We start from the raw sequence: 25,004 nt of genomic DNA on the forward strand, positions 1-25,004 counted from the left end.
TCTAGTTAAAGTGTTGGGAATGGAGAAGAATTTTGCAAATGAGAAAAGAAGATTAGATGTAAGACAACAGGCACGGAAAGTACATTTCTCTGTTAAGTCCAATAGATGGTTCTGGGTTCCAGCCCATGTGGGACCATAAACTCAGTACTACCATTTTTTGTTGTTGTTGTTGTTGCTAAGGGAACTAAAAAATATGTACTTTTATGTAAAAGTACAGATTTTTAAAAATACTGTGGAAGCCTGAATAACAAATGTTTATTTACAGTCTTTGATAATAGTAAGACAGAGAAAAGTTCTCTCTCAATCCAAAAAAGTCATATAATGTCAGATCATGTCAACACAAACCAAATTGAAAATAGCAATTAAGTCACCAGTATAGAGAACAGTTCTCCAAGCTTTTTAGAATGAGTGCAGTGACTTCCCCTAACTGCTTTGATTTCAGACATACTTTTGAGACAGAATTTTGAGACCCAGTTGCCCACATCTTTCTTCAGATTTTTGCAGTTCAGATTAATCCCATTGTGTTGGGCACTTGATATGGTTATTGAAAAAGATTAAAAATGCCCAATAACTTACTTTGTAAATTCTAATTATACTTCTTAAATGATTAGAATGAGAAGTATTTCAAGAAATTGCAAAAGATACTTTAATGTAAAGGTTGATGAATTATATACTATAGCTCGGTGAGTGAAAAGAGTGAAGTAAATATGGTAGATAAAAAGAAAAACATTAATGGCATGGCACTCATATGCTTATGGTCTATCTTTTGGAATAAATTTCTTATAATTCTTATTTTTCCCAGGGGACCTTACTGAGATTTGTGATATATTTGTGCTAACCTTCCAAGGGTTACCAGCAGCAAAATCAAAATATGGCTCTAAACTATTTCTCCATATCATATTATCCCACTATTTATAGATATTTTATTGTAGTCTTACAGTAAGATTTTTATATGCAGGCAAAATTTAACTAGTGACTTACTGCTCCTTATTACACCTACTAATAGAGCAAATGAGAGCAGTGAGCCCATTGTGCTGAACTGATTTGAGTTCAAATTAGGCAGAAACCTCACTGGCTTCAAAAAGATACCCTTGTCAAGGCATCAGCAAACTATGGCTCAAACCCGCACAGACCATCCATCCTAAAGAAGGGTCAGGACACTGAAGAATATGAGCTATCGTGTTAACAAGAGAGCAAATCTCATTTTGATACAAAGCTGGCAATTGTACTTAGCTTAGTTTATTCTCTCATCTCATAATTTCACATTCACAAGTCTCCGCTAATTCCAAAAATACTGATAGCATTTATCTGCAGAGTAAAAATGTGATGAAAATTAATGCTTGAGTGATTATAAAGAAACATACCAAAATTAGGTCAATATTTTTAGAATGTTTATATGCTTAAGTTTCAGTATAGCTAAATTTTTGTGTTTTTGTTTTTGTTAAGTCACATATGAATTGATTTCTCAGTTAATGTTTAAATATTTAGTTGGCGGATAATTACCCATTTTGATCTCAAATGCAGTTCTTGGTTGCCTTGTTTGAATAGTATTTCAACATGTGGTTCTATTCTTTTGTGAGAAAATTGGAACACAGACATTTATTTACATCCAGCAGTCCTCATAGAAAGGCTGTGAATTATCACAACTCAATAGGCTCTTTTGCAAGTTGTTTGTACAAAACACAGGAAATACAAAAACATTGCCAATTATTTTCTTAATGTTAAATTGTATAACCAACAAAGAGGTGAAATTTTATCATTATTCCAAAGCTATAGGCTTTTATATTTTTAGCACTTGCAGGGTGCTTTAACATGAAATATTAGGGAGCAAGTATATAAGCAATTTCAACAATATTTAATGGATCAATGACTGTTTAGAATTCTGAGACTTGAAAATAATGACTTTTTTAAATATTTTAAAATTTATTTTAGAGAGAGAGGAGGGGCAGAGGGAGAGGGAACCTCAAGCAGACTCGCCACTGAGCGTGGAGCCCAACATGGGGCTCCATCCCATGACCCTGAGATCCTGACCTGAGCTGAAATCAAGAGGGGCTTAACCAACTGAGCTACCTGGGGAACCCTGAAAATAATGACCCTGATTATTGTTTTTTACTCTTGGCAGAATTTATGATTTCTGAATAAAATGAGTTAGCAATGTGACAAACATGTGAATATATAAAACTAGACATTTTAAAATCATTTTTTTTAAAGATTTTATTTACCTATTTGACAGAGAGAGAGAGACAGCCAGCGAGAGAGGGAACACAGGCAGGGGGAGTGGGAGAGGAAGAAGCAGGCTCCCAGCACAGGAGCCTGATGTGGGTCTCGATCCCAGGACCCTGGGATCATGCCCTGAGCCGAAGGCAGACGCTTAACAACTGAGTCACCCAGGCACCCCATAAAATCATTTTTTAAAAGATTATATTTATTTATTTGAGAGAGAGTGAGAGAGAACGTGAGCAGGTAGCCTGAAGCTGGGCTAGATCCTGGGGCTCTAGGATTATGACCTAGCTGAAGGCAGATGCTTAACCAACTGAGCCACCCAGGTGCCCCTTAAAATCATTTTTGTGCTGAATTTTAATTTTAGCTTCTTCTTTAATGCGGTTTTTGTCTTCTCCCTCTTTAACCACTAACTGGAAGTCCACTTTGTCTGTCTTTTCTTTTTTTAAGATTTTATATATTTATTTGACAGAGAAAGCACACAAGCAGGGGGAGTGGCAGGTGGAGGGAAAAGCAGGCTCCCTGCAGAGCAAGGAGCCTGATGTAGGACTCCGTCCCAGGACCCTGGGATCATGAACTGAGCCGAAGGCAGACCCTTAACCTACTGAGCCACCCAGGCGCCCCAAGGTCCACATTTTGATATGGTTAAGCTAATAAGTAAATAAAAACGGAACACAGATAAGGAAAATTTTGGAAGCTCCTAAATCACAAATTTAAATTTTAATGAAACCTGGAATTGCTAGTCTCATCCCTTTCAGTTAAATATTTTTCATCTGATGTCTCTTCTTAAAACCGCTGTGACCACTGCAGCTGCTATAAAATCTTCACTGCAGTGTGGGATGGAAAAAACATAGATCAACATGCTCCTCCAACATGGCTTCCAGACTGACACCAACGTCCTCTTCTGAGAATCATCTCATGAACGCTTTGGGAGAACAGAACTTAAAAATGCCTACTGTGAAAAATGAATGTCATTAAAAAATACATATCTTCTTGATTTTCAAAGTTCATTTTTAGTATTTTAAAGATTCTACAAGTCCTGCATTAAAGTTGATATATTTCATTTAAAAGTTAAATTAGCATTTCCTAAAATCATTTGATTTCGAAACTTTTTATTGAATTAAAGTAGTATCTCATGGAATGAGCGTTGGCAAACTGTCTATTGTAACTAATTCTTGGTAAATTTATCTGTTGTAACCAATTCACCTTACCAATGCTTATACACCAAGTGCTGAGGCCAGAAAAAAATGCAAAACACATGATATCTTTTCTAAATAATTCATAATCTAGTGCGATATAGAGATACATAAATAATCCTAGTAAAATATGTTTTAATTCTCTTTGATAAGACTGTGGGTGTCAAGGTATTGTTTGGGGTGGTAGGAATTAAGTCAAATTTTAGTTATATAAAAATATGAAATATTTATACATTAAGTTTTCACATGAAATCAGGAATTATTTTCAACAAATCAAAATATGGCCAAATCATGTACCTACCTGTCTCTATATTTAAAAACTAACATACTCTATAAACATTTTAGGTGGTCATACTTTGAAGTTTTTCTAGTAGGACTCATTATTTTGTTTTATTGGTTATAAGAACTCACTAGTACACCTTTGGGAACATGTATTTGAGGCCTGAAATTAATTTAATAAATTGAACCTGAAATTTAGAAAATTTGATTTTTCTTCCGTTAAAATTGATCATTGTCTTTTAATGAAGTACTGCTTTGATCTAGTGCTTCTGAAATGTAAACAAAGTACTTTCAGAACACAAACAAACCAATTAATTCCAGTTGGGTGATTGGTGAAGATTCATTGAGTCTACATATATAAATCTAATTCCTCTGAGAAGCTGTATTATTGACATATTTTATATAATTTTTTCAAAAGAAGAGACATAAATATTATGGCTGCTTCTGAGTAAGGCTTCAAACAAATTCCTAAATACTATTTAGGGGTATTTATCTGCTTCCCTTTGTTTTATACCTGGTCCCCTTGATTTATATCTGAAATCATTATATTAAATCCTAAATCCAATATGAATATTGCATGGGAAGTGTTGATCTAGATTGAGAATAAAGAAGAATGTAATAAATTCAGAAGTGAGGTATTGAGAATCCAAGTTCTGGTATTGTGCAAGGAATAAGTGGGAGTGAGCAGTGAAGTATAAGGAGAAAGTCGACTCATAGGGCATATGGAACAGCAGTTGGTAATTTGAAGTAGGTAGTCTGTGAAGGAGATCCAGGCCAATGGGGCATTTAGACAGAGCTAAAGAGTAAGCATCCAGGTGAACATGGAGCTGGAGCTTGAGTATGAGGCTGCTTGAATGTGAGGTCCAGACAAGAGATACAGCTTTGGGCACCATTAAAGCCTTATGTTGAAATACAGAATATCTTTGCTTCATCTTAAAATTGTCATTCTTCGGAAAGGCTAGAGAAGCCACCTCTCCTCCAAGAAAAGGTTATAATAAGAGTAATAAATGCAACATTAAGAAGCATAGAATGTTCAAATGACTATGAGTTGATACATTTCTCTACCATCCTTATTTGTAATGAATGACCTAATATTTCTTAAAAAAAATAGAGAAAACATGAAGTCGCTTTTTTTTTTTTAATGGCAGTTAGAAAGAATGGATTACTCGGCATTGAATTTTGTCCATTAGAGTGAGTGTAATAAAGCTGGGACCCAAAAATTTACAGTGCTTGATTATATACATAAAAGTAGGATAGAGAATGCTAAAAATACATAGTGGTATATTAGATAATTCATATTTTGACCTATTTATTTTGCATCTTTGTTGATTCTGCAGATTTTACCTATGACAAACTGTCAATTCAACTCTTGCATTAAGAGACATGTATTTTTCATGATATTGTTTCATATGGCAGTATGTTGGATATCAGTCCTTTCAAGTAATCAAACTGCATTGAATAGAGTCATAAACAAAAAAGCAACAATAATTTACTCACATTGTTAGCTTTCCCTCTGATGCATACATATTGTTTGCAATCATTTGAACAGTATAATACATTCTTATTTTGATGAAGAGAAAGTAAAAATTACACTTTTAGACTTTTAGACTTGGTAAGTAAATAAAAAATGCTCATGTAATAGTGTTTTGAATTATCACAACAAAGAGTGTGTTATACCAAAATAATACTAGTCCTACGCCATATTTTAAGCTTTAGAAGCATCAGATTTTTCAATACATAAGACATTTGGTACTAAAGTCATCAAATGTCTGGTTAGAGATGAAGCATTGAGAGAATTCTCATCTGAGCACTGAACTACCAAAGAACCAGACCTGTTAAAGAGAGCTGATAAAGTGAGCTCTTCATACAGACACCATAATGCTATCATGATGGGAAAACAGGCAATATTTATTAATCAAGACTTACAAGTTAATATTCTTATAGCTATACAAGTAAGTTTCCTCAAAAAGAGATTGAACTGAAGTCTGTCCAATTGAAATGAATCAAGGATATTATGATAAAATTAGGCATTTGTGGTTGAGCAATTTGGTATTATCTAAGTGCAACTGTGAGTTCGCCCTAAAAGAGTAAACAGTTTCTCTGCTGGGAAAATAGAGATTTTATTACAAAGTGGTTTTGACATAAGCCTCGATGAGCTCCTTAAATTCATAATGTTTCTCGAAATCTAACCTTAATTCGGGATATAAGGATCTACGTGGTGACATAAGTTAATTTTATTCATGTCACAATTGGTAGTGATGGGAAAATAAGGAAATACTGACAGTAACCACAGCCACAAGCTATTAATTTTAATGGAAATAGTGGCCTATGTTACCATGACCCAGAGCAGAATTTCACAGTAGGCATGAAATATACATATATCAGCATTTATCTTTTCTTCCTAAATATATGCACATTTATTATAATATACTTTAAATGTTTATTTGTAGAGTTTTTGTGTTTATTTTTTGAAATTGAATTAAAGAAATTTGACAATCCGATGGAATTTAATATATGCTGAGAACAAATTGGAACTTAAACATAAACTGTAAGTAAGTTCAGAGTGCTCAGATGTGTCCTGAAATTCTTTGTGTCTAGAGACAGAGACAATTTGTAAAACGCAAAGTTATCTATTAGCATTGCATATTTTTGTAATAGCACATTTTGTCTTTTTTGTTTGTTTTTTCACTGTTTTCCACTTTAGAAAGCATTTAGTGGCTTACATTTGTCATTGTTTGTGGCTGGTTTTGTTGATATTTTCCTGATCAATTTGTAAAGAATTATGTCTGTTTCTTTGGAAAACATGCAGTATGATAAACAACTGTTTCAAATATTGCAAGATACCAGTTTTAATCAAAATTGAACTTAGCCAGTCACCACTACTGAATCAAAAGTTTGAAGGGATATTAAAAAGATTGTCTGGCATCTTCAATCTAGTGTGTTTCTAAGTGCTTTTAATAGAGAGATCTAGAATTTTTTTTTTTTGTCCTTCTTTCTTTTTTGGTAATTTGTTAAGTAATAACTTCAGCAATATGGAGCTATACAATTTCCTGGAATGGTTACTTCTGTCACATTGCATCACGTGTCTGATGTAATCAGTATTTTCTGAGAGAAGTTCAGTATAAGAATTGGACTATTAACAATTATCATTTTTATTTCTGAGGCCGCTATGTATCATGCAACAAGATCATCAATCTTTATAGAAAATCTATTTTTTATTCCCAGTAGAATCAAATTCCCTAAGGTAGTATAGTTAAAGTTACTTCCACTTAAGAGAAGATATACATATTTAATATATATTTATATATATAATATCTATTTTTAAAAGACAAAAGTTGTGAAAATATTCTGTGATTTAGAATATTTTATTCCATCAGTTGCAAATCAGAGACTTTTTAAAAAAATTATTTTGATGTAGGGGCACCTGGGTGGCTCACTCATTAGAGCAGCTGACTCTTGATTTCAGCTCAGGTCATGATTTCAGGGTCCTGAGATCGAGCCCCGGATAGGGCTCCTCACTCAGCAGGGGGTCTGCTTGAGAGTCTGTCTCCCTCTCCATCTGCCCCTCCTCCCCCTTGAACTCTCTCTCTCTCTCTTTCTCTCTCTAAAATAAATAAATCAAAAGAAAAAAAGATTAAAAAATTATTTTGATGTAGTAAGACAAATATTGTACTGGGAGACACACAGGTTGGTTTTGCTATTTCTCTGAAGTGTAGGCAAGCTTCCAAGAGAACTCACAAAGTGGCACTTGGCGTGGCAAATTCACATGACCCAGGGACAGGTCATCAATATTTTTTCTGTTTCAGAAGAAAGCAAACTGAGGTAGTATACTAGAACACTGTAAGTCACGAGAACTGAAATACTTATTTGTGGCATTGACCAGCACATCTTTCTAACAAAGGAAGGAGTATTAATTACACGCTGTGGCACAGCAAATTACTTCATGGTTTACAATATTCATTATCTCACAGCTTCTGTATGTGAAGAATTGGGGAATTGCTTAGTTGGGTCATCTGCTTTGAGGTCTCTCCCAGCCTACAATTAGGTGTTAGAAGGGACTGCAGTCATCTCTAGACTCAACTGAGGCAGGATTCACTTCCAAGCTTATTCATGTGGCTGTTGGCATGCCTCCCGTCCTCAAGGGTGTTGGAGTGAGAGCCTCAGTTCCCTTGTTGGCTACTGGCCAGAGACCACCATCCGTTCTTTGCTACAAGGACTTTCCAAAGGGCAATTCAGTACATGGCAACCTGCTTCAGCAGATCAAGCAAATGAAAAGATCCAGGAAGAGTGTCTGCCAGCAGGATAAACATCAGTTGTTTATACCCTAATCTTGGAAGTGATTTTCCTTCACTTTTGCCATATTCTTTCTCTTCATTAGAAGCAAGGACTTAGATACAGTCCACACTTAAAGAAGACAGGTATCACACGAAGATGAGAATATCAGGAGACGAGGAGCATTACGGGCTATCTTAGAGGATTCCTACCAAAGTGGCTATGCAGAAAATAAAATCGTCAAATTATCTGGCAAGAGTGGGATTGGAACAAGGAGTATTATATCATCAAATATTCTATGGACTCAAGATTATATGTACAGGTAGACCAGATGTGCACATCAGTCTCTGAAGGGAATCTCATTCCTGGTTGGTGCTTTCATGGGCATTTGCAAAATCTGCCAGATTAACTGATTTCTCTAGGCTACCTTTCTGGACAAATCCTCTTGATTCTCGTATTCTTTCTTCAGATGTGATCATTCTGTCAACACATTTCCTTGCCTGTTTGCTAGTCTGTCTCCTTATTATAACTTTACACTTCTCTGGGCTGATCCCTTGTGGGTTAATTTTAAAATTGAGTGCACAGAGGGCTACCTTATTTAATAATTCTTATATAACATGTTACTGTTCTTAGCCATATACTGTCTACACAACAGTTGAGGATTCCATTAGATAAGATATAAAGAAAAGCTATTCTCCACAAAAGTGTCATTTCTTTAGTTGCAGAAGTTATCATATTTATTTTAAAAGTTTGAGGCCATTTCATGGGAGTTTGTCATTTGTCGAGTTTAGCACTAGACCAGTATTTAGGGTCAGCATTGGATAAATGTGTTAAATAAAGCTCTAGAGATTTAGAACTTTATTCCCCTACAGGTACTTCCCTAAACAAATATAACTTTATTAAAATTGCTCATTTAGTCATGATAGAGAAAATGAAAAAAAAGGAAAATGGAAAAAAATAGAAAATGCTAATATTTTAAAAGAAAGATGATTTTTTTCCCTCCAAAATTAAAGCAAACAACCAGGCTCTGTAAGAGCCGCTCTTCTAATTGTCACCTTTGGTTTTTTCCCCCCAGAGATAACACATAAGTTTATTCTGAAAACAATTTATTCATTGAGGATTTTGACTGTTTCTTGCAATTCTGAAGAATACAAATGCTTGGTTCAAAAGATCCGTTTCCCTTTCCTGCGATATTTTGTTTTATCAAATAAGGCATCACTTTTTTCTATGTTCTGTTTTAATTAGGCATAATACATAGTTTATCCATTCGTCATTCAGGTTCAGATATGCCTTCAAATGATTATTTCCTTACATACCTGTGTCTTAGTCTTCTTTATTCCAGAAATGAATAGAAGAATGGAGAAAGTAATGAGAGATTTTTACTGTGCTTTACTTTGCTGAAGTTGGGAGGTCTCACCTTCCAATCAGGACAAGGTAACCTGAGTACAGAGCACCCCATTCTCACTTGCTGGTACATTAACCACTGTGATGGTTTCCCACTTCTTACTAATGAATGCTTAATTAGAACACACACGCACACACACGCACACACACACATGCTTTACCAAAGTAGACCCACCAGCAATATAATTTTTCTTTGTTTACAGAAACAAAACAAAACTTTAAAGAGGTCTGTGTTCTGCTTTTTTGTTTGTTTTTGATAAACTTTTAAAAGATAACTTGTGTTTCAAACACAGATCATCAGAACAGTACTTTCCGTATATCAACAAATGCACATTAGCATACAGAGTCCTAACTAACTAACTAACAGGTAATACAGTTAAGCAGACTTCATAAACTTTACAATTGTAAGTTTACCATTAAAACAAAATGGACGAATCGACCAGAATCCAGCTTATGTCCACACCCTCAGTCCAGTAAGTTTCATGAAACTGAACCTGGTGTTTTTGGAGAATTCTGTTAAGAAAAATCACTAGGCATCATCTTACTATCTAATACTTGAATAGGGCTTCTCAAAAGCCTTGTTGTTAAGTAGACAACATTTACTATGAGAACACTGTCCGCGTAATCAGTGAAACAGTATATGTGGCTAGTGGAGAGTGTATATCCTCAATGAGTTATTAATAAATACCTGATATTGGTGAAATATGAAAACTTTATACCATTAGGCAAATTATTCTATTTTTAACTTGTATTTGAAAGAAAACCATACTCACAGAAAAATTCAAAAAACTATTAAAACTTTCATATGTCCTTTATCAGGATTCATCTATTATTAATATTTTGTTCCCATGTGCTCTACTATTATTACTATCTGCATAGTATTTTCTGAAGCATTTGAGCATAAGTTGTATAAATCGTGGCCCTTCACCTGCTATATTTACCCATACATATTTCAGGGGGCATTTACTAAAAACAAGGATGTTCTCTTAGACATAAACACTGTGTATTTATCAGCTCAGTAAATAGTTCATTGTCAAAGTACTCTTATTTAATCTGACATCGAAATTCTAATTTTGTAATTGGACCCAATCATGTCCCTTATAGCATTTTTATAGCATTACTGAATCCAAATGAGTATCACATGTTATATTTAGTTGCCCTTTCTCTTTAGTCTCCTTGATCTTGAGCTCTTCCTTGGACTTTAAAAAATTTATAAAGTTGACATTTGGGAGAATACAGTCTTAATAGAGTGTTCATCATTTTGCATCTGATGTTTCCGCATGATTCAGCTCAGGTCATATCTTCTAGGCCTGCATACCACCCACACGAGATTGTGTTTTTCTGAAGGTATACATTCAGGGGCACACAATATCCATCTTCCCCTCACTTTGTTTGATAGTTCCTTCTATATATTTTTATTGAGCACTTGCCAGATTCCAGGCAATGATCAAGGAACTGGTAATACACGAAACCAATAGTATGTTATCTGCTCTTAAGTTTATTATAGCCAGACTTTAATTAATGTCTCTAGGATAGTGAAGCTTTTTAAGTGTTGGCATAGTGAAAGCAACTTGGGGGGACAAACGTTTGAATCCTATGTCACGTAGTTGTGACAACACTCAGGTTCTAGTGATACGACGTATGGGATCCAAACTCTGTCTCCATGAGTATAGACTGCTTATTCATGATTAAAACATTTGTCAGAAGACTAATTTCTTAACATGAAGTATAGAATAGCCGGTTCCCTGTTGCATAGATAAATAGTAGACAGTTGATGATGTTGATTTTTTTGAATCAGTTTTGCTTGGTTGTGGTCATGGAGATAAGGTTTTAAGAACAAGGAGTTCCTAAATAGACATCAGTTCATAGAACCACGGGGTCCAGATTTCTACCCCAACTGGGAAAGATTCTTGAGTTACAGAATAAAAGATCTTCAGTACCCAATAAAGCAGGATTATCTTAATCTTTGGTAGTAAAATCCTCTTTGCCCACAGAGAGCATCAACATCATCATTGAGCCTAAAATGCAGGCAAAGGGCCTCTTCTTTAAGATACTGACAACAAGAATGTCACTTCTCAGAGGAACTGAGATATTTTAAGCTGATCTAGCCATTTGGGAAAAGTATTTTGCCTAGGGCTGGAGTGGACTAATTCCACGCCAGCTGAGATTAACCACGACTATCTGCAGATCTTCAAATGCCTTCCCTGAACATTCTTCAGTCCGGCTTTCATTACTGGTTGTCTATTTAGTGTCCCATTTAGGAAGGTTGTTGTGATTAGACCAGCTTGCCCAGTGATGACCCTTTCTAGCCACACAATACCTACAGTCCAGTTCCACCTGCTTCAAATTCTCCAACTGTCAAAGTTTGGGTGTCTCCTCGATTCGGGTGCGTCCAAAGTCTGATATAATGTCCCTTCACAGGGAGTTTCACTTTTATCATTTTTGGCTAAAGCTTAGTTACCTTTCAATGTGCATATCCTCGCTTTAGATGATCTTCCAAGAACATGTTTTAAACTAGACTGTGTTCTGTCATTTACTTTCCTCTTTGAAGGCAACTGAAAAATTTATAAAAGCAGTTTTTGATGATACTTTTTTGTCTTCACTGTTAACCAGAACAGATTTACTTCATACTAGCCTTTTAGTAAATGTGATATTACCTGCTCTGATTTCCAATAAGCTGAGCCATATTGTTCCATTAGGTAACCCATTACCTACTGCTTGTACTAGTATATTTGGCTTATACAGATGGAATACACTTGTTGCAGGGCTCTTGTCTACACAGCATGCCCACTCTCTAGAAGAGCACCAGGTGCTTATGCAGAAAGCACACAAAAGGCATCTGGGGTCTAGTCCTCTCTCACTTTGCCCAACTCTGTGGGCATCAGCTTCTGTAACTACAGCCCTAAGTGACATGAAACTCAAACTCCGTTGCAACTTTTCCAGTTTTTACTTTTTAAATATCTTTGAACACAACCTTGAATATAATTTCTGGAAATCACTTAGACAGTTATTAGCTGCATTTCATGAGAAGAAATGATATTTACTCAGAATCCTCTTATAAAAGGGCCTGTGCTGAACATCAATCTCTCTTAAAATATTTCTCATGTTAAATGTAGACTTTGTGTCTCTGCCTCTTTGCTTTAGCGGTTGCAGAATGTTCTTACTCTAAATATAAAATTATAAAAAAAAGAAGAAACAATATTTTCTTTAATTAGCTTCTTCCTTTGGGGGTTTTAGAAGAGGGGTTATGACTTGACAAAGATCCTTCCCATCTGTTCCTGTTTGTTTGCTTTTATTTTGACTTCCTCTCCTTGTCTTATCAAATATCACATGAATCATTAACATTTGTTTTCATCACTTGTTTTGGTTTCTCTTACTTCACATGATTAAGACATTATGTCGAGAGAGGCTCAAGGCTAATATTAAACTAATATTCTTTAAGTAAATATTAAACTTTCTGGATATATGATCTTATATGTTTGCCCTTGGTTATGTTAATATTTTCCTCAGCTCTGGAGTAGTGAGATGTGCACATACAACTGTTTTGTGAAAGCAGCAAATTTTGTTAGATTACAGGTGTCTGGGTATCAATTTTGAACAAATGGATGCCAGTTTTAATAAAGCTACTTCCTAACAGGAAATGTAATTTGTTAAGCCCTTTGTGCAAAAGACATGTTAGAGATCCGTGTGGATGTTTGCAAGGGAGTTCTATTCAAAACTAGAATATACATCTATTTGCATATTGTGTGATACCTTTCACTAACATACTCCCTTATTGATGATTTTACATAGTTTTCATACAATGAAAGAATTGGATTTCTGGTGTCATCCAACTAAGCAAGTTGAAATTGTTTTCCAATTTGTATGCTGTCTTCTAATATAAAAATCTTGTTATGTAATGTGATTGTTATTGAACAAATTTCATTAGTTTTAAAAATAAATGATCGAACTATTCAATACTGTAGTTTTTAAGTATATATGGAATGAAAGCTAAATTCTATATCTGTCTATATGTATTAGACATTGCCAATTACTACTTATAATGATACCAGCAAAAGCATTGCATTAAAAAAGCACATTGCATCAAAACAGTAAAATTAATACATGAACACAAAACAAACCAAAGTTGGAAATTTTGTGAAAGATTCCCTATTTCTTCCTCCTTAGCCACAGCAAATAATATACTATACACATACAATACATGTAAAGGTCCTATCTGAGGGTCAACTTTATTTATTTATTTATTTATTTAAAGAGAGAGAGAGAGAGAGAGAGAGAGAGAGAGAGAGAGCCAGGGAGGGACAGAAGGAAAGGGAGACAGAATCCTAAAGCAGGTTCCACTCCCAGAGTGGAGCCCAATGACCTGAGCTGAAATCAAGAATCCGACCCTTAACTGACTGAGCCACCACTGGCTTCAACTTTAATATTAAAATCTGAGATCTGTTTTTACAAGGAATTTTAAAAAATTTTAACTCATTATCTATAGATCTAAATCTACATAGTAACAGTAAGTATCTTACAAAAATTTACACCTGCAATAAACTATTCCATGATCTAGATACTTTCTTATATACCAAATTATAGCTATAAGCATCAAATCACAGTGAACTTTGGAACTATTAGGAATTTGTAATTTAAATAGTTTCATTCACTCCCTACTCCCAAATGCTTTTAATTAGAACAGGCTTTTTAATTAAGTACTCCCATGCACAAAGTGTAGCTTGATGATTTTTCTGTCATATCAACCTCCCATACAAAAGCAAATAATCATAGTGTTAAAGGAAGATAATTTCTCTGAAACCAAACCATCAGAATTCTAGTTCTCCTTTCAATTTACTCAGTTGAAAGTCTGCATACTAAAAGAAAGACCCCGTCTGGGGGAAGAGAGCGAGGAATCGATCCACAAGGCAGGCCGGCTGATGGGACTGAAAGTCAAGCTCTTACTTCTACAAGTCAGAGGCATCGCATTTCCTCTGCTGAGAGTCCAATTATTTTTTAAAGGAAAGCGACATAATGGAATGGATGAGAACTTTGGATTCACACAAATATCAAGTCCCTGCACTTTTATTTGCTAGATCTGTGAAATTGTGCAAGATACTTAAGTTTTTCAAGCTTAATAGCCTACTTTTAAAAGGCACTAAGAAGGGGTACCTGGGTGGCTCAGTTGGTAAAGCATCTACCTTGGCTCAGGTCATGATCCTGGGGTCCTGGGATTGAGTCCCTTGTCTGGCTCCCTGTTGCGCAGGGAGTCTGCCTTTCCTTCTGCCTCTGCACACTCCACCCCACCCCACCCTGCCACTCCGGCTCTCTTTCTCTCCGTCAAATAAATAAATAAAATCTTTAAGAAAAAATAAAAGGCACTAAGAAGACCTGTTTTGTTGAGTTGATGGGAAATTTAGGCTTAAAATCTATGAAGTGCCTTGAACACAAGTGCTGAGAAAATATTAGCTATACTAATCATCATTGCCTTTATTGCCAATTGACTTGATCTTAAAGAAAAACTCTCATCCATTTGAGATAGCAAGAAATGATTGTTTGGTAAACCTGGCCCAGCATCAGGAAGAAATAGAAAACATAATTTTCTGTGGTCAACACGTGCAGAAAGAAAGAAATACAATCTGAGAAAGAGTGGATAGGTGTGAGATTATCTAGTTAGAAGGTAAGTATGCTGCAGAAAGGGCCGCCCTTAAAACAAAATATATAAATGAGACCTCTGAGCTTTCAGCTGCAAGCAACACACGTCTGAATGACAAAGCCGGAGCCAGGGGAGCACTCCAGGGATTGTAATGACCTTCATTCTGTAGTTGGTTTTTGTAGGGCCTTCTCAATGGCCCCATGGCTTTGATTGCTGTTGGAAGACTCAAGGAAGGGGAGTATTGAAACCACTATTATATAACATAAAAACAGAGCTCAGTTTGAATTATGGGCCCATATATCTTTCCTAGCACCCTTGCCATTCAGCTTTCACTCAGGTGCTTTGTTATCAGAAGCCTGAGATAAACCTGCAGGCCCGTCCTTCAGAGGACTGTTGTTAGCTCTCCGGGTGCACACATATGGGGCTATTTGCTGTGGATTAAGGGACCAATATAACTTCTCTGGAACAATATAAAATTAGTTAAATTTTTTTTCCTTACAGACTTTGCATCATCCGTAAGTATGTTTCAATAAAGATGACAAAATTATAGAGTAGAATTGATTTGAAAGTTAGGCTTTGTAGTCAAAAAGAGAGAGAGTTACTCTCCAGGGTCTGTCTCTGCCTGGTATATATCTGCTTCCAGTTAATTCTAAGGCAGATAATCTCTGATGCCTAAGTATTATTTAATCACAGAAATGCCTTAACTGTAGCAGGTGGGATCTATTTTATAGCTGGCATCTTTAATGCTTGATGCGTTTGTCCATCTGTTAGGAACATTAGTCAAAAATGCAAGGAGACATTTATTAAAAGTGGAATTATGGTAGATCAGATACTGAGCACATAAACATAATGTATATAATTTTTATAAATGTATTTTGTATGTGATCTACGGTAAAGATGCTTACAAAATAATTATTGTTATATTTTTTAACAAATATAGTTTCACTTGAAAATCTAGTTTCAGGGTGGCTCAAGTTGATTAAGCTTTTGACTTGATTTCGGCTCAGGTCATGATATGGTGGTAAGATTGAGCCCCGTATAGGGCTCCCTGTTGGATGTGGAGCCTGCTTAAGAGTCTCTCCCCTCCTCTCCCTTTGTCCCTCCCCCCTCTAAAAATAAAATAAAATAAAATAAATAAAATAAAATAAAATAAAATAAAATAAAATTTAGTTTCAGATAGAATTTAAAATTTCTAGCATGCTAAAGATAATTATTTTTGTTATGTAAGCATATTAATTCATTTCTCCAAAAGTTTAATATTTCAGACCGTGTTAAACTTTTAAAGCAAGCATCATGCTCAGCACTGTCATTCTAATACTGATGGGAAAAGAGATACGGCTGCTGCTTCCGTGGTTCTCGACCATGTATGTAGTCGGCTCCCCAGATATAACTTCAACGTGAGACAAGTATTATGGAGTTAATTTCCAGGATGCTTGTATTGGAGAATAAGTAGGAGCTCTCTATCTAGAGAAGTTCCATAGAAGGGAGCAGAAAAGTAAGCAAGGAAGGAGGAGGTACTTTTCTTCTAGATTTCTAAAAGGAAGAACAGGCCTTATACTCCAACACAGTACAGAACTTAGTGTGTCCTAGAGAGCCAGGGTCATGGACTAGGGAGGGTGGTAATAGATAAGATTAGAGACCAAAATACTATATCAAATTATGTAGTACCTGGTAGGCCTTGGTGAAGAATTTGGCTAGTGAATCTCTTAGAACAAGTATTTCTACTTAATAAATTATTTTTTATACCCACTCTTTGCTACTAGAATCTTTCTAATAGGTTGCAGACATCGCAGAAGATTCAAAAACTATTTTTTCAAGATTTTATTTTTTTCTTCTTTAATGTGCAAAGATTTTTTTAAAAATCACAATGAGCCCTGGAATGTTAATATTGAGTAAATACTTTTCCATAGATATTGTGAAGGAATTTAAATTTGGGGAAAGTTAAGAATGTCTCTTGCCCCACTGTGTAATGCTAGGAAACATTGCCTTTTTTTTTTTAAAGTAAGAATGGAAATGATACTCTCAACATAACTGACTGCATAGAAGAAATAATAAGACAGTTGAAAGGAGAGAGAAATAGGGATGAAGTAATTAAGGGCTAAGAATTAAAAACTTTGGTAAAAATATAGTGCTCCTTCGGTTGTTTCTGAATCCTTTATTACTAGATTTTTCTAAAATGTATGTTGCCTTACGTAGTAAAAATCATTAGGATCAAAGTTATCTCTAAAAAGGTTCACTTTTTAGCCACATGGTACAAAGTATATGAATGACTGAAATTTTAGCTTACTTTTTAAATTCCAAGTTAATTAGGTTTATTTACAAAGTGAATAATCGAAACTCCTGCTAAGCTGAAACTAGATAGTTATATTTATATATCTATATAATAATCTATAGTGAGAAAAATAATAGTTTTGTCCCACTAGTGGGTGTAATCAAGCCAAGCAAACAGAAGAAATCAGACCATGTTCCGTGCAAAAACGATAAATATTTCATAATATGTTAATATGGTACTGTCATATCCTTTCTTAGAAATTTTCATCAAAATGTTATGGCTTTGATATGGGTATTTGATTAATACCTGATTTAGGAAATTCTTATCTTTATTGAATATTAACAATGGCTACTTCTAAGCCATAGTAATATTTAGTATTAATGAAATTATTGTTACCAGCCAGGAAGTAAAATGTTTTTAGACAAAATATCCAGGGTGATTATCCAGCATAGTTTTGTATGCCTTTAAGTCATTGTTCAAAAATAGAGTTCAGTTGGATTAATATATTTTCATTGATGAAACTCAGATTATACCATATATCCAAGGGTGTATACCACTCATGGGGAACAGATAGTCATTGTCATTATTAGATGTTTCATATATTAAAAATAATGATGATGATTATTGAACTGGGAAGCTAAGGATGTTTAGAGACTTTTAGTAAATGTTATTAATAAAGCCAAACTGGATTAATTTTACAGAGGCAACCAATACTTGATACACCTTATTAGAAGTTAGCTGGTAGGAGACCAATCTCATGGACATTCCTTTTCACGTTGTTGAAGGCAAAAGATGGATTTTGGCTGTTAATAATAAGTTAAATATATATTTTATTTATTTCAATATATACTTTGTATAAATCTCACAAAATGTGTCTCTGATTCATTCATTCATTTAACCCATATTTATTGAACATGTACTAGGTTCTTAGGATATATCAATGAGCAAAACAGAGTTCTGTGACATCTTAGAGGTAATATTCCAACTGTACAATTTGGGCTAAAATCAAACATAATAGGAATGTAAATTTTGGGCATGACAATATTTATTTCTATGAAGTAATAAACGGTTCAACATTAGTTTTAAGTTCCTTACTAATTACTGTGTCTACTACAGATTATGTGAAAGCATTCAATTAGCTTAATGTTGAAGGTGAGATCTGCACATATTTAGAGGATATTTTTCTATTTCCTGGATTTATTGTAGGTTATTTCTCTTTCCTTATATTTTCACACTATCGGTCAACTATCAGTCATTTTGCAAACATTTACATGGCAATATTCATTCTTAGAAATGCTTGGAAAAATTTCCTTTTCTTATTACCTTCTACTGTAGATCTTATAACTTGGAATTTAGATATATTTTATAGAAGTATATCCAGAGTTTAGCCCACACCACAAAGTTGGCAGCTTAAAGAGTGCTACATTTGAGAAATGAGCTTACATTTTATTTTGTTTTTCCTCTGGATTTTTAATTTCCCATTTCTTATTTCTGCTTCATTCAAATGGGATTATTGAATGTGTCCAGTATTTGATTTGCTTTTCTTTTTCACATAACCATGGGTTTCTCAATTGGTTAAAGTTGAGTAATATATTTCCATCTTAACATTTAATTGTTTGGTTAATTTCACTTCAAGAAGGAAAGACTGTATAGTTCATTGATAGTGATGAAATAACCTAGGTGGCTTTCATATAAATAGCAACAAATGTGCACAATAGTTACATTACATGGTATATTTAACAACACTGCTAAGGAGTAAGATGGGAGCTCAGTCTTTCGCGATGGAGATACACCTGAGTGCATTCAGAGAAAATTTGGTTCTGCAAGCTTGGAGGAAGTAATTGTCATTCAACAGAAATCGACTAGCTTTGCATATCAGCAACACCCACACACATACTCTTATCTGTTTTCTGAGTGCTCCCGAACTGATATCAAAATAGCAAATATATATTTATGAGAACTAGAAATTCTGTATTCTTTTTGATCGCATAAACTCAGTGTAATTATGAAATTAACTTTGAGAATATGTGAAAAATGTTACTTCCTAAACAAGTGAAGGTAGAAGAAAATCCACCAATTTTGTATCAGGCTACTTAGTTTTTATATCACATTTGTCCCCCAAATGTCATGAAATTAATTATTTTTTATTGTTCATTTTTAGATGGAAGACTGTATTTGAAAACTACTGTCATGTACTGAATTTTTCCTGTTGAAGAAATCCATGTTATAGTAAAGAACTTTGCAGACATTCGTCATTGGAAAGTTCGGAAAAAAATAAAGTCCTTTTAAGGGAACTTCCTCAATTTTGTGTATTAATGTTCTTTCAAAGTTTAAATATTCTACGAAAAAAAAAGTTTCCTCCATTGATTTTCACCTGTGGTTCATACCAGAGACCTGAGAATGTTTGTAAATGTACAGGTATCCAACTTCTTACAGTTAAAAACTGCAACTTTGCTGCTGGACACTTGTATACAGAGTTAAAGGCAGGTCTGAGTAAGGCCTCGCTTTGTTTTTTTAATGGAATGAACCATTTTCCTCCTCTGAAAATTCTGTATCTGAGCACATCAAGAGACTCTTGTACCAGTGGTCACCCAGACTTACAGAATTATGTCCTCCAGAAACCAGCAAGAACACTTGGAAATGAACTTGTAGGGGGCATAGAGGATTCCTAAAAAAACAAAAAAAACAAACAAACAAAAAAAACAAAAACAAAAAAAAATAAATAACACAAAAAAACAAAAAAAATCAATAAATCAAAGAGTAATATTCTATTACATTCGATTTTAAACTAATTGTGGGTTTTCTCCTGAAGATTTTTTTCACATACTTCCAAAAGACCAACAAATGGATGTTGACAACAACCCAGTGAAATAACATTTTGCGTATCTGAAAAGAAGCATTGACTATAAGCCAAAAGGTTTTGCTGAAGGTCTTTTTTCTTAAAAAAAAAAATAAATAAATGTAACATGTTTTCATTCCAAACTGGTAGTGGCATATAGAATTTAAAATAATAATGATGCTTCTTATTCAAACTGTTGGTCACATGTACAGTATAGAAACATAAAACATACAAGGAAGGTATTATGTATGCAGTAGTATACTAGAGTTTAGGAAAATGAGAATTTTAGAAAATATGTTTTGTCACCCTGTTAGTCAGAAAGACACCTTTCTGGTTTTAACGCATGCAGGCATGTAAATATTTGTCCGGAGTCACAGTATTAATGAATGAGATCTTAAGCATCTGGTGACGTCAGAACTCTGTGTCAGCCACTTTTATTTGTATATTGAACCCTAGTTAGTGCCCCAAACTGCACTATTGAGAATGGATTGTGGCTGAACAATAAATCAAAACACCAGAACTATTTTTATATGTTAATGTCATATTATGTTAATGTTGCTGAAAAACAAAACCTAACAAACCCTTGATGTATCAGTCCAATACCATGTAGCACTGAGTGATAAAGTTAAACTGTGTTGTGCTTCCCCCCCGGTCAGAGGGAAGGGTGCCTATGTGTTATTTTCACTGTCTTTTTGAAAGTTACAGTATGTGTTTTCACTTTTGTGCAGATAACTGGAAGTAAAGCTGCAAACAGTGCTTATTAGACACTGAAGTTACCTTCTCTTTGTTTTGACTAATCTGGAGTTACATCTTTAAAGACTGATATTATGAACCAGTACAGTCGCTGTGCATTTTATGATTTGCTGTCATGTTAAAATTTTATGATCATAACATTATTTATTACCATGAATAGCAAAATCCTTCATGTCCAAGAAAACTCGCTTAAAAATGTTTAAAGATAGTTCTGATTCGGTATTAATTATTTGGTTAAGAGAAGAAATGAACATTATAGATACTCTGGCACTAAGCTTCTATAGTTTTTAGGTCTTCCTTGCAATACTGGAACATATTTCTTTTGTGTAGTTCGCTATTAACCAGCTAAGTCCATTTTTTACTACAATAAAAAAGTTATATATACAGTTCCTATTTTAGCTTGCTGGAAAGGGAGCAGTATTTTTATTTAAAATACTGTTAGTAAATGCTCTGTAGAAACTTGGTTTTCGAGGCATCGTTCTTCCAGACCCATCTTTTGTTGTTGGAGCACAAGAGATTCTATTCCTTGTCGTATGTATTTCTTGCTTTTCCCTGTGTGCAGTCTTTAAAGGATTACGACACTTAAAATTGGAGGGACTTGTGGCAAGCTTTTGAATCATACATTTTTTAAAAGATTTTTTAAAAAGCCTACAACTTACCGAAGTAGTAGAATCAGCCATCGCTCTGCTCCTTGCATAGAGTCCCCTGTTCAGTAGGTTAAATAGTTTTAAAATGCAGACTTTCAAGACCTTTGAGAATGCTTTAGTGTTTGGTTTGATATTAAAGGAATTCTAGCAAGGATTAAAGAAAGAAGCTATCAGCTATATGTTAAGAGAGAATCTTACTAACATGTTGTAAATATTACAATTCATGAAATGTTATTTTAAGTCTGTAACTTAAGTTTTTTCTCCTTTTTTAGTTATACAGGTTGGTTTGAAATTTGTTTTTGTTTGGTTTTTTTTTTTTTTTTTTGGTATAAACAAGTAAAATTGTGCCCATTTTATGGTTTCCATGCTTTGTAATCCTAAAAATATTAATGTCTAGTTGTTCTGTCTTATAACCACATTTGCGCTCTATGCAAGCCCTTGGAACAGAACATACTCATCTTCGTGTAGGACCTATGAAAATTGTCTATTTTTATCTATATATTTAAAGTTTTCTAAAAATGAGAAAAGGTTATTACGAATTTTGTTGTACAAAATCTGTACAAAAATCTGTTTTTACATCATAATGCAAGAATTGGAAATTTTTCTATGGTAGCCTAGTTCTTTGAGCCTGGTTTCAATGTGAGAACCACGTTTACTGTTGTTGTATTTAATTTTCTTTTTTCTTTTCAACAATCTCCTAATAAAACTGTCTGAAATCTCCCTGTGACTTTATTTACAGTTCGTCTTTATTAAATTTTGTGAAATGCATAGCATTGAAGGAATATTTACTTTCTAATGGGAGGCATCTAAAAACAACATAAGTCAGCTCTTTGCAATGCGAGGGGAACAATGCTCAATGATTTTATTTAACATGCAACTGCTTCTATCTCTAATATGAATTACTGTGCTGAAAAACATCATAAAAGCACACTCTGTAGTTATTGTTTAACAAGCAGATTTTCCATATTTTGTTTCTTGCCAGCTAAGCAAACTGCCCACATATACATGATTTATTTATGTACATTTCTCAGTTTATGAAGCTGTTATTTGTACCCTTTTCCTTTATATTCTTATATTCCCATGATTCTTATTTCACAAAGCTTTGTGCTGAATAATGTAAAGTAGACATGTTGATGGAACAAAATATATTAGTCCCATATCTATAAGAGTGTAGATTTGTAACTCTAACTTAGTGTTTTGCTTTCATTCTCTATCATTGGAAAAAATACCTTTAGAAACTTTGATATTCCAATATCTTTTAATAATATATACACGTTTTAATCAATCCAAAATGCTGCATCTGAAGAAATATTGGGTTACTATCTCTGTGAATATTCTAAACATTCCCAAGAGGATGGAAAATGGATTTTTTTCTGTCAAAAGAAATTATTTCATGAATTAACAAGATATGATTTTTCCCTAATAAAAGCTTAAAATGTTTATGTGACCATTACAAACACATTTTTGTCTTCTGTCTTCATATGTTTATGTCAGTAAGACTTGTACTAGAATATCATACAATCTTTGGATGTTAGTGGAATTTGGTAATGATTTGAGGTTTTCTCCCCGTGTGTTCTCATTGGGACTAGCAAATTTACAATATGAACAAAAGCTATTTATTGCCAGATGAGAGTAAATTACCAATAAAAGTTATATGGATTGCATTTTTACAATACGGGAAGTAGAGATGTTAATAGAATTAAAACGTTATTGTAAATGGCGTTGTAAAAAATACCACTTTTCCTCATGTGTAGGCTTGGTGCTAACATTTATCTTTAATATGTACAACTGGTATATAAAAGCTCAACTGATCCTCATTTATTCATTTAAACGGATTCATTAATAAAGCGTCTATTCTGCACAAAGCACCGTGCTAGATGTTGTGATGACTCAAGTGGAAAACTTAGCTGCTGTCCCAGAGGAGCTGGTAATTTTGTTGGAATAGGAAATTTTACTTCCAGCAAGAAAAGATTCATTGAGCATCTTTTAATGTGTAGTGGACATGGAGCTGGTATTAAGAGGGCACTGACTTAGACACCTTCCCAAGAAGGGGTACTAGCGACCTGTTTTGCCTTCTACAGAATAATACGACATGTTTTGTGGGTTAAACAATTGTGTAGGGATTGCGAAAAGGGATGGATATATTTTCCTCTAAGTAAAACACTATACCAGGTGTTCTTTTCATGATAATTTTCATTTATTTCAATCAGATCATTTCATCAGATCATTTGTCTTACCAATGCTCACCAACTTTATTTTAAGGTAAGTAGCCTGTTTAATCACCATATATATATATATATATAAAAATAAAATATATAAAATCCAAATCAAATCAATCACAGATTCCTACTATGTTGGGACTTTTGAGGTTAGTTGTAATACTCAATTCTTATGACCTAGCATCTATAGGTCCATAGTAAAATGGCCTCAGTTGCTTCGAACACAGAGCATAAATGCCTAAATGCCAAAAGAGTTCATTGGGTAATGAGTGGCATTTGTCGTAGCAGCATCGTTTGTATTTATAGGTGATTTTGAGTTGAACCATTGGATCAATGGGGACTTCTTTGGTTGGTGTAACCAAAACTGACTCCTGCTAATGGTTAAAGAGCAAAAGGAATTGGTCATAAAGACAGACCGGTACACGTGCAATCTCAAGCCAGGATCGCAGCCAGCCCCCAGAGACCAGGTCCCTCTTTTACTTTCACCCTTCTGCTCTTCTCAGTGACTGTTTCTTTCTCCTCTCATTGCAACATATTTGTTTCTCTTGTTCACCTCGTGACTCCTCCATTATTCAGGAGCGTAAGACCCAGGCCAGAGAAGGGAGACAATCATTTTCTCTCCCTTGTCCTACCTCAGAGTACCTGAAAATTTTGATCGCCTTAAGTCAGAGCACATGCAAGGAAGGTACCTCGGCAGTACATTAGACACACCTAGGGAATTTTAGAAATACTGTGTCCAATTAAATTTGAATCTCCGGGGGTTGATTCTAATGAATAGCTAGGGTTGAGGACACTGTCTGGGAGTCTGACAAATATCACATTGTAGAAAATGACTAGCAAGACTTCTGTCGGGCATAGCTGGGGGTGGGTGGGGGGCGTTAGAAGCTATGCAGACACTGTAAGAGCCAACCAATAGTACTACAAAGTCATTAAATTATATAAAATCTGTAAAATATTTTGTATATATTTTTAAAAAGTAGTTTTAGCATTGTGAACTTAATTCTGAATATGAATTTGACAATAAGGTATAATAGAAGACACCTAATTTTTTTTTCTAAATAAAATTATCGGTTAATCTGGCCATGGGGCTGCACAGGGAGGTACAAATTCTATTTCAATAATTATTGAGGCTTCCTCCATCTAAATGTCCTCAGTCCAAACACTCTCCTCAGTCCGTACCATTTGGAGAGCACGCTCGGGTTTTCATGCCTAGGATTCTGCCTTCAAACAGCAGCTCTAAGCCCTTCTCTTTGGAGGACCTGCAGGTT

The 25,004-nt window shown here is 34.5% G+C and overlaps 1 protein-coding gene across 1 annotated transcript in view; it reads left to right on the top strand.

Moving 5' to 3' along the window:
• Positions 1 to 22,237, top strand: part of DACH1 (dachshund family transcription factor 1) — a 411,845-nt gene extending 389,608 nt beyond the window's left edge. Inside the window, exon 11 of the mRNA XM_026493390.4 lies at positions 19,440 to 22,237. Within this exon, the coding sequence (XP_026349175.2) occupies positions 19,440 to 19,477 (38 nt within the window). The 3' untranslated portion in view covers positions 19,478 to 22,237. The remainder of the gene's footprint in view (positions 1 to 19,439) is intronic.
• Positions 22,238 to 25,004: the final 2,767 nt, after the last annotated feature.

The sequence above is a fragment of the Ursus arctos genome, unplaced genomic scaffold, assembly GCF_023065955.2.
Source record: "Ursus arctos isolate Adak ecotype North America unplaced genomic scaffold, UrsArc2.0 scaffold_10, whole genome shotgun sequence".
Lineage (NCBI taxonomy): Eukaryota > Metazoa > Chordata > Mammalia > Carnivora > Ursidae > Ursus > Ursus arctos.